The sequence below is a fragment of the Poeciliopsis prolifica genome, unplaced genomic scaffold (genome assembly GCF_027474105.1).
Source record: "Poeciliopsis prolifica strain line A6 unplaced genomic scaffold, Auburn_PproV2 SCAFFOLD002, whole genome shotgun sequence".
Lineage (NCBI taxonomy): Eukaryota > Metazoa > Chordata > Actinopteri > Cyprinodontiformes > Poeciliidae > Poeciliopsis > Poeciliopsis prolifica.
Genome location: NW_026562377.1, coordinates 19,174,446 through 19,185,435, shown reverse-complemented (window position 1 = coordinate 19,185,435; position 10,990 = coordinate 19,174,446). Strand labels below are relative to the sequence as shown.

Genomic DNA, 10,990 nt, shown 5'->3' with positions numbered 1-10,990 from the left:
GTGAAAGAGCTCAAAAGGAATGCATCGGGATACTCGAAAAGAATTTCAAGAACAGCTGAGGAGTCGCTCCAGGAAGTCATGATTCGATCAGCCGTGTTGGAGGAACTGCGACAGTGTGGTGGAGCTTCCCCGCTTCAGGATCAGGGCAATTCAACATTCGTCAGTGGAGCATTGCATTCTGGTCACTATGAGAAAACTCTGAAGGAAAAAATCAGGAAACAATCAAAACTCGAAGCCGTTTTTTTTTTTTTTTTCCCAAACATGTTTCTGCAAATTTCACACTTTTATGTCCGTCTTCAGAGACGTCATTGTGGAATGCAGCTGAAACTACTGCACTGAGATTGGCAGGAAGACAGTTTCACTTCAAATGACTAAGTTTTCTGTAGCAACGATGCCAAGATTGCAACAACATGCTACTTCAGCCAAACAAACCTGAACCCATCTAGCACATTTGTTGAAAGTTACGTTGAAATAAAGCAGAGCGGTTTAGAGAGCGCATGCGTCAAGTGAAACCAAAACAACCCCTTGAGAACTTTCTCAATGTAGGAGCAACCTCATTTTAAGGGATCGAAGCGTTTGTTCAATCTCTTAAAAACTTCATGTAATATGTATGCACCGTTTTATACCAGAGCAGTAGACTTAAAACCTTTTAATAATTGAGTTTTTCACGTCATTATTTGACACCGCCATTTTCCACTGAAAGCATCCAAAGTACCACATTCAATTAAACGCTACAATACCGTTTTTAATTAGCACAAGCCACATCTTTAAACTGAAGGGGAACAAAATAAAAATACTGAACTCTTTCACGCCTGTTTTTGAGGTGACATCATTGTAAATAAAATGACTCACATGGGCTGGTCTCCTGTATTCCCCATATGGTTTATTTAATAAACGTGCCAGGCTACGCTTTCCCAAAGCTGTGACTCGCTTCGTCATCGAGTACCACTCAAAAGATGACTCTGTGGACCGTCATAGCCTGGATGGTGTTATTCACTCCCGGGTGCAGACGGTACAGTCTTTTAATTACAGTGCATGGGGTACAGACGGTGACTTATTATCCCAGGCCCTTACTCAACTCCAAATGGCTCTCCAGTAAGGGCTCTCACTCAATACTCATCCCCTATTATCAATGTGCAGCAGTTAGAAAGCGGGATGCTTTTTGCGGCCGTGCAGCACTTACTCAGGTCTGAAAGCCCATTTATGAGACATTCACTTAATCTGGACGCGCGTCTGAGGAAGACAAAAAGAAGAGACAATTTTTTTTTTTTTTAAAGCACTCCATGGCTTCACCTCACATCCATCCTGTTGACTTAAAAATACATCCGTAAGAAACCTGCACTGGAAACGCCACGACCTGAAAAAGAACAGCTTCCTCAATTTCAGAGTCTTTATTTTCCGCAGACATCCAGCGGAGTTTTGCACACAAAGCGAGAGGTCATGGTTGTGGAAAACACAAGGCCGCTTTTTGATGAAGAAATCAGAAAAAAACAAAACAAAAGACTATTTGGTTTCACCTTGCCCCAAAATAAATCTGGATTGATGGCGATTCCCTCAATCATACATACATATATATGATTATATGAACAACAGTTTTTCTCTGAAATGTTGTGCATTGTGAAAAAGCTTTGCACGAGGATGAGTGTGCACTCTTTATGTTTTCAGTTGGAACGAGGTTTTGATGACAGATTAGAAAGAAGAACAGAGAGAAGGATGTGAAAGGTGTCGACCACTGATTTTTTTTTTTTAATCGCACTGCGTTACTTGGGTTCCCATCTGTGCCTCACTTTTTCTGATTAAAATGGATGACTTTAAAGTTAAAAAAAGAAGAAAAAAAACTGACTCAGAATAGTTTCAAATGAATGCACAGCAAACTCAAATCTTATCTAAATTTTGTTACGCTAAAACCACAAACTTCTATTTCTTTTAATTGGATTTTATGTAATAGACCAACACACCCCTGACTAAAATCAAGCAAATACAAATAATACTATAATCTACTCATAACTATAACTTTTCTATTTGGGTCTCAGAGTTCTGTTAGAGAGCATAATAACAAAAAAATAATAATCAACCTTACACTTACTATGGGTGTTGTGTTTTTAGAAAGGTTTGTGGCTATTTTTCTGAGAACAATTCAGCACGTGACTGAGGTCACTGCTTCAAGAGTGAATGAGAGCTGGACGCTGTGGTTGCAAACCAAACGTGAGGCTCCGTTATCCACAGAACACAGTGGAGCCATTTTACTGGACACTGATGCTTTTTGTCATCTCTCAGAAGAGGGCATTGCCAGGTCAATGTTTTTTGGGACGTAGGATTCCAAGTAATGGTAACCCACACATCTCCCTATGGAAAGTCAGAAGGCAACAGCAGTTTGATACCGGGTCCCAGAACCAAAGAAATGACAAAATTCCCAAGTTTGAGGATTTACTGGTGACTTTTAGGAATGGCATCATCATAACTTTAGTGAGGGATGTTTCATTTGTCATGACGAACAAAAAAATGGGTCGGTTTAAATAAGGTTAATTACTCTCTGCTGCCATCAAGTGGTAGTAATTGCTGCTGCACGGAAAGCTGCAAGTGAATGTGATAAAGGGACGTTACTGAATCGTATAAACAGATATGGAGGTTCATCTGAAACAACGGCGCACTTTGAGCATCAAAAAGCAGATTTAGGAAACAGTTCACAAAGTAACTCCAAATAAATTTATTGTTAACTTCATTCACTGTACAAAGAAAAAATGGTATTTCCTGGACACCGACGGGTCTGAGCTGGAGCAGAACAGAACATTTTCATCCAAGCAACAGGTTATCTGAAACCAAAAAGGAGAACAGAATCACAATAATGCCTCGAATGTTCAGCTTTTTCACTCAAAATTGATAAAAGGAGCTGAGAAGTTGTACCGCAAGTCTATTCCAGAGCCTTGACGATGGCCTCGTTGGCTTCTATGCTGATCTGAACTTCTGCCCTTGCTGCTTCGTCAGCTGCACCGACCAATTCGGACTGGGCTTTTTCAAGGTTGGCCTTAGCTGCCTGAAAGTGAATGGAAGAAAAAAAAAAGGGATGGAGCAATGAAACCAGGAAGTGAATTCAAGCTCTGCAATCTGGAACATGCTTCCAAAGTAGGGAAATAATTCAGAGTTTGTGCAGGTTTACGAGTCCGTATTTTATCAAAACAAAGCATTATTATTTTTTAAAAATCCAGACTTTGTGCTCCTTTTTCTATCAGTGTTTACCATACAAGTAAAAACAAGCGGAGTTTAGTGCACATTTTGACAGACAGTTTGAACTAAAAAAAAAAAAACTATAGGGAGGGAGGAAGGGATAGATGGAAGATTCAACATTTTTACAGCTGTACAAGAAATAAATTTTTCTTCCAGACTCTCTTCTCCTTTTCCATCTGTGTATAGAACAGGAAAATACTTCAGCTCCAAACATGTCGAGACTGTTCGCATGCATCCCCCAACGGGGATGTCCAAGTTGAAATAGCCAGACCGAGCAAGAGTGGAAAGTGAGGACAAAGACGAGTGGAGAAAATCCCCACTGTCTCTTTGCTCTGAAAGCTCCATTTGTCACAGTCGCGATTAGAAACGAGAAATGCCAAACATAGCTGGAAGTTAAAGGTCTCCCAGTAGGGACTTGGCACATCTGCTATAACTCGACAGTGACTGACCTTTCCCGCCTTATTAACAGTGTGGGCCCATGTGCATTGTTACTATGGAGTGAAAGACAACCAGGAAGGGGGAAAAAAAGATAAAAAAAATAACTCATTTACTGCGACAGAGTCAAAGCTGACAGACTGTAACACTGCCCAAAGCGAGAGACTGACAACTCGATGACGAGTGGATAATAACACGGCCCGCCATTATCGTGGCCGACATTTAATCTGGGCTTCACCTCCAGATTGGTCAGATGGACGGTCGTCAGGTTGGAAAAGCTGATTAAGAGTTTGAGGGAAATTAAACCAATTGCTACTGCTTGAAGAACAACTTAGAAGAGCAAAACATAAAAAGCTCCCCTCCTTTGTAGAGTTTGCGACTAAATGTACTGGCGGCTTTGACAGCTTGAACTGATAATCTGTGACATCGGCCTCAGTGCTGCGGGTCTCCTCCTCAGACACACGCCATCACATTAATATCAAACAGAGATTTGGTCATTTGTGAAAGTCAAAATCCAAAGTCAATCAGAGACGCCTCCCTCAGAGGAAACCAACCGATTAAACTTTAAATGAGAACTTTATTTAAAAAAAAAAAAAAAAAAAACTCCCCAAAAAACAGGAGTTGCATGAAGTGATGCCATTAGCATCAACACATGTCTGGCTTAGCCACAATGTAGGCTATTAAACAGGTTTTCTAATTAATAACAGGATCACTTGTATTGTCCCATTCGTGTCGATGAATCCAGTGTGCTCGGGTGTGGCATGGCAACAAGCTTCCCGGTTTCAAAACCCGCTAAAATATGACATTTCAGTCACTACGACTTAAACAGGCTAACAGAAAGGCAGTAGCTGCATTTCCATTGACCTTACAATTATACCAACTGGAATTCTGGAAATAAATTTGTTTTATTTTCATAAATAAGTGGAAACAGACCATTTGTTTATGGTTTTTCAATGAAAGGTTTTTTATTGAAAAACCATAAACTTTTTTATGGGTCTTTTTTTATGTCTGTACAACTTTTTCAGTTGTATGTAAGCTCACAAGTTCCACTTCCTGTGTCAGATCTTCATCCTGGTCAAATGGACTGACTGACCCCGTTTTCTGGTTTTACAAAATATGTTCGTTTTGTTCTCTGAAGCTCGGAATGGAACAGAATAAAGTTATTTTAAAAAACACCCACATCGTCAACATCATAGCTGAAATATGTTATGCTTGAGACATGCTCCTATTATTCATTTTCTGGACAATACGCATTTCCAGATGTGTCTGTAAGTCTAACTTGCTGGTTCAGATTTTGAATGCAGGTGTCTTGATGAAGGTAGTACTTTAAACCCAACAGAAAAAAAAGGAATTAGAAGATTATTTCCTTTAATTCATCTTTAACTCAAAAAGCTTTAATGCCGTAGGAACCGTGATTTGTTATATTTTAGCAGTTTTGATGGCAGGAACCTTATTGCCGGTGGTTAGTGCTGCGCAAAGAGATAATTTAAGTTTGGGAATTGGTGAGAGTTAAGGTTCAATGCATTTAATAAACAGATTGCTTTGTTATGGTATACTTTGCAGTTTTCAATAAAACAATTGTATCATAATTATGACTTCAAAGTTGATATTTCCAAGTTATAAAGAATTGATGCGTCTTTCACACAGCTTGAAGAAGGAATGTGACAGCAGGGTATAGATTGAAACATCACATTTATACAATTATTTTGCCTTTTTTGTTTTAATCATAGTGTGTGTTAAAGACAGATTTTAGACCTTATATCAATGATTTCAGTTGTTCCTTGTGGTAATCTGACAAAATTTAAGATATGCATTCATGTAAAATAAGTCACAGTTAAGCATGTGTTTTAATTTTTACAAACGTATAAACAAAACTGATTTTACTCGAGCTCAGAACCTTTGACTGCGATGCAGCAAATTTCCATCAATTCCTGACTTTAGCGAGGCACAAAAGATATAAAGATCTGGGTCTTTCAAAAAGCACAAACGCCTCTTTTGCTTGGGCTAAACTTTCACTACTTCATTTAGTGCCGGTTTTCATCCAGCCCAGTGTACGCCATCCAGTTAACAGCAGAGTATTGCAGAGCTGCTCTCAGCACCAGAAGCACCAGTCACACTGTTTCAAACTTTGTTAAGTTGACAGAGAAGTCCTTTCAGAACAGAATGCACATGATCTGAGACTGCAGGGACAGATTACCTTTTACAAAGAGCTCAAGAGAACAGCTTAATTGATGTGAAGGGAAAAAAGAGCTGAGCGAATTGATGCCAACTGTGAATGAGTTACAACACAGCAAACTCTCCTCATGGCATTTTGTGAGTTTTGTAGCTTTAAAAGCACTAAATATTCAATTTACACACAAACTTCCAAGAGTTTTTTGTTGTTGTTGTAAGATTGGTTGACATTGGTTTTCTAATGTCAACAAATTTAACATTAGAAAATGTCAAATCTTCTAATTTGACTTTTTTTTCTTATCTTACAGGGATGAGAAAAAAAAATCCCCATAAACACTGGCTTAAACTTTGTTTTAATTCAAGAATCAGATGAAAACATTGGCCTTCCTGCTCCTTCCTTGATATAGGTAGTAGGTTTCAATCAAGGACTAAAAGGAATGGCTTATAATATTAGAGTATTTCTGACTTTAGCGATTACTGACCACCAAAAGAATGTCTAAATTGTTACATAAAACATCTCGCAAATTAATTTGCTAAACTGAAACCATATGTTTTTACTTGATTTATATTGATATTTTGAAAACTGCTATTACCTAAATGTTGCCTGAAAAATCCAACAAACGTTCAGACAATATTTGTGCTCATTTAGCTTTAATCGTAAATTTGTGTCTTTTTCCGGTTACCTTTAAGAAAACAAGCAAGCTGTGAATGAGATGTGAACAAGATTTATTGAGTGCAGACGTAAATACAAAATATTAAGTGAAAATCTTTAGAGAAATATGCTCTAATGGGCATAACAAGGTATGAAAAGCGGAATAAACTTAGGTGAAATTCCAGAATAGCAGAGAAAATTGTTTTTAATCTAGTGTATGAATTTAATTAACACCTTGCAGCACAGGTGAGTAATACGGCAGAATTTATACTCACTGCTACATCCAGCTGGTCGAGGGGAACAGCCTCCTCAGCAAGCAGTTGCACAGAAGAATCAGCGTTGACCGTCACTGACCCGCTACTCACTGCAAAAACACACACACAGTGTCTTTTAGCAAGAACTTCTTGATTCTAGATGTGTGCATGATAGGCAAACAGAGCAGTATTTTCCCCGAATACATCTGTTCTAATAAGACTTTAGCGGGATTCCTACACATTTCTCCTACTCAAAAGTCTTTGCTTTTCCATGATTCAATTAGCATAGTACTCAGTGCAAAAAGACATGTCAAAGTTTACAGTGTAATGTAAATGTAAGACGCCGTGCTAGGACAAGTTCATTGCAATTAACAGATTTGTTTTGGTTATGCGTTATTGACAAACATCTGTCCGGAGAGGGACAGTGAAGATCTTAAGGTTTTAAGACGTCATGAAGCCAGAGGTAGCAAGTATTCACACGTATGAATACGGACGGACAGAAATAACAACCATAAATCATGTTTGTATTATACAGAAATTGTGCATCTGGTGTACATGTCAATCAAAATTGGTGGCACTAGCAGGACTAGTGTGATCCTCGCAACACCACTAATGACCTTTTCAATGGTGCATCTTTTTTTCAGTCATACTGTTCCATTTTCTCGAAAACATTTGTTGGAAACAGTGCGACTAGACACTTCCTGTTTTTCTAACCAATAAAGTCAAAAGATTATTATAAAATATGACTCTTTTTCACAACAAATAGCTCCTAATATTCATGTCAATTGTAAATAAGTTAGAGACTCATTTATCCTGGCAGTAGATTAAACTTAAACTTTTTAGGAGAGGATTGTTAAGCTTCAGTTTTCTCCAGAAAGGCGTTTGATTGCAAAAATTATGATGATAAACTAAGTCCTCTAACTTATGTGATTAACCTTTATATTAAAGCTTCTGAAAGCCATTTGTAATCTATAAATAAAGTGAGTATTTAAGACTGTACATATGCAAGCTACTCTTTTCGGGTGTTAAAATTAGTTTGATGACTTGAAAAATTTAAGTGTGATGGCAGAGTTTATACTCACTGCTACATCCACTATGCTCTCACAGAAGTAATCTGTGAGAGGATTGTGTTTTTAAAACATTTAAATTTTTATTGTGGACAGGCTTTAGATATGAAATCTGCTAACCCAGATTTATGCATGTGACATATTGACGATGAAATATCAAAGTTTTGAAATAGACATTTGTTCTAGGGCTGAAATGTTTCCTGGAGTGATTTGAGTACCTCGTTTATTAAAATGTACCTGCCTTGAATTTATGTTTTATTACTTAATGCTCCCTGTTCCGGTAGGGACATTACTTGCCTTGTGCGTAATGCCTCTGAGTTGCTGACAAAAGCTAAGTGTTAGCGGCATAATGTCCGATTTTCAAGTTTGGTCCATGGAGCTTTTATTGATGGTTAGAGTGTAAGAGCAGCTTTACGGACAAACCACACAATAAATTTCATATCATCCAGCTCTGAACATAACGTTTCTTCTTGTTAACTTAGAAAGTGAGCTATTATTATTACAGGTTAGTTTTCTAAACTACAATAAAGTAACTTTTATGGAGGCTCAAATATAAAAAATTGGATATAGATATCTGATAGTAACACCAGTGTTATGCCAGATTTACCATTATTTTATTTGATTTTTTTTCAATCTCATTACTTGATTAATCATAAGAATAATCAATAGATTTCTTGATTACTAAAATATTTGTTTACAGCAGCCCTGATTTATTCATTTAAATTTATATTTGAGATTTAAATATAAATCACTAAGTACGTTCCTAACGTACTAATAAAATTCCACAATTTGCCATAGTTTGGTGTACATGTTTATGATGTAGGCAAAATAGTAAGATCTTACCAAAGTATTTGGCAGTGGAGCCGTCGTCATTAAAGACTGTGACGACACCGGGCCGGAGCACCTGCAGGGTGGGCACGTGAGCCGGGAGGATGCCGAACGCACCGGTAAGTGTGGGGACGTCAACCTGTTTCACACTGGCCTCTCTGAAGAAAACCTGGGAGAGTAAACACACATATAAAACAACTTATTTTTGTCAGATTTTCCCCCCCAATTGTTGTATTATTTACTAGTCCTTTTATTTTTTGTGATCTCTATTTTTTTGTTTTTAAGTCTAGCTCTATTCCTCATTAACAGCACGGTTGTGTTTTCTTGGTCCTGAAATGTTGAGCATCTTTTGTTCTGCTGCCAGGACACTCCTGAAGAAAAGATCTTAGATCTCAGTCATTCCTTTCCTTCTTAATACGAGTTTAAAGGCTTATAATGAAGAAAAGGAAAAGCACGAAAGAAAAGTACAAACAAATCAGAAGTGTCAAATGAATACAACTGGTTTGAAGACTATTTTAAATCCTATGCAGAGAGAATTACATATTTGCTTTGATATATCGAAAATCAGCAAGAGTAAAAGGTGTTAAGGTGGTAGCACAACAACTTTATTAAGTACAAAGTTCTATGAACTAATGTTTTAATTGTACAGTAGATGTTGATTTGTTTCCCAAATCAAACTGTAGGACATTGAGCACAATCAGGCTGCAGAATCAGATTTAAATTAAAACCATACAAATGCATTTTCACATTATAAATTCAAGCTAAGTCATAAATATATCAACTTCAAGGTTACAGTTTTTCAACAAGCATTTTTTCTTCTTCTATGGGTTAAGGTTTATCACATCAGTTAAAGAAAATAAGTATTTAGGGTCAACATGTCTTTTTTGTAAAAACAGGTCAAAAATAAGTTGGTTAAATGAATAGAAAGGGTTCTTAATAATTAAAGACAAATGACACAGAAGTGGCTAAAGCCACTGAATGACAGCCACGTTAGCTATCGAAGCTATCCTCATCAAATGCTAACTTTGACCTAAGCCGTGTTTTTGACGTGTTCTGATGCAATGGCAACAAATGTGTTCGATTGCTCAAATCTGCACAGCACCAGGGATATGCAGAATAGCAACCGGTGACAATGCGTTTTAATTGCAAAAAAACATAAAATAAAAAAAATGCTGTAAATAGCAGACAGGCTAAGCTAGGCCTTGAGCCGAGCTAATATCGACAACCAGTACCTGTGTCGGTGAGGCGAAAGTGAAGGACATTTGCGGGCCACCGGAGGCGGCTTCAGCGTAGGAGCGAGCTTGCCTCAACGCAGGGAGAGTCCGGCGGAGAAACCTGGCGGCCATCATGTTTGGAAGGTTTTATTCTATTCAAGTACGGGTGAATGACAAAACCAAATCCCCGGCCCAACCGTGAAGGCGGTCGATGTGCGCAAGGACAAGGACGTTGCGGGTTACCCATAAGGGTTTGTGCTTGCGCAAAGCCTTATGGGTAGTGTAGTTTCTTGAATTTCTCAAAGAGACCACTGCACTGAACTCCACTGAAAACCAATAATAATAATAATAATAATAATAATAATAATAATAATATAATATAATAATAATAATAATAATAATAATAATAATAATTTGGGTCCTTAAATAACTTAAAAACAACATATAATGTAGGAGAAACATTAAATATTGAACAAAATATTAATATTTTGTGCAATATTAACTCTTCCTGAGTTTAAAAAAATTGTATTGTAGTTTCTAACTTAATATGAATTTGTTTTATTTGCATTACTTGAGGTATGCAGTCGTTTTGACCATTTCTCATTTTCTGTAAATACATACGAAATGTTTGCTTGGAATTTTGAAGAAATATTATATATCTATATCTATATCTATCTATATCTATAGATAGATAGATAGATAGATAGATAGATAGATAGATAGATAGATAGATAGATAGATAGATAGATAGATAGATAGGTAGGTAGGTAGGTAGGTAGGTAGGTAGGTAGGTAGGTATAGGTAGGTAGGTAGGTAGGTAGATAGATAGATAGATAGATAGATAGATAGATAGATAGATAGATAGATAGATAGATAGATAGATAGATAGATAGATAGATAGATAGATAGATAGATAGATAGATAGATAGATAGATAGATAGATAGATAGATAGATAGATAGATAGATAGATAGATAGATAGATAGATAGATAGATAGATAGATAGATAGATAGATAGATATAGCTATTTCATTTTATATTTATTTTGAGACGGGCCTATTCATTTAAATTGACCGGTCAGATAAAGACACTAAGAAGTCCAACGGTTACTGAAAAACCTGCAGAGATCCTGCAGGTTCTGCAA

The 10,990-nt window shown here is 37.1% G+C and overlaps 1 protein-coding gene across 1 annotated transcript; it reads right to left on the bottom strand.

The window, feature by feature from the left end:
* Positions 1 to 2,683: 2,683 nt before the first annotated feature.
* On the bottom strand, positions 2,684 to 10,091 carry atp5f1d (ATP synthase F1 subunit delta). Its single transcript, XM_055044342.1, has 5 exons — positions 9,866 to 10,091; positions 8,649 to 8,802; positions 6,760 to 6,848; positions 2,905 to 3,034; positions 2,684 to 2,813 (listed from the first exon to the last, which is right to left on the bottom strand). The coding sequence occupies exons 1-4, from the start codon at positions 9,980 to 9,982 to the stop codon at positions 2,912 to 2,914; spliced, it is 483 nt and encodes a 160-aa protein (XP_054900317.1). The 5' UTR covers positions 9,983 to 10,091; the 3' UTR covers positions 2,684 to 2,813; positions 2,905 to 2,911.
* Positions 10,092 to 10,990: the final 899 nt, after the last annotated feature.

Bases quoted from the DNA above. Each gene is read 5' to 3' on its own strand.
- atp5f1d (XM_055044342.1), bottom strand. From the start codon at position 9,982: ATGATGGCCGCCAGGTTTCTCCGCCGGACTCTCCCTGCGTTGAGGCAA. The intron at 6,849-8,648 runs GTAAGATCTTAC...GTGTTTTTGCAG, and splicing joins CTCCACTGCCAAATACTTTG to TGAGTAGCGGGTCAGTGACG. The intron at 3,035-6,759 runs GTGAGTATAAAT...ATTCACTTTCAG, and splicing joins TCGACCAGCTGGATGTAGCA to GCAGCTAAGGCCAACCTTGA.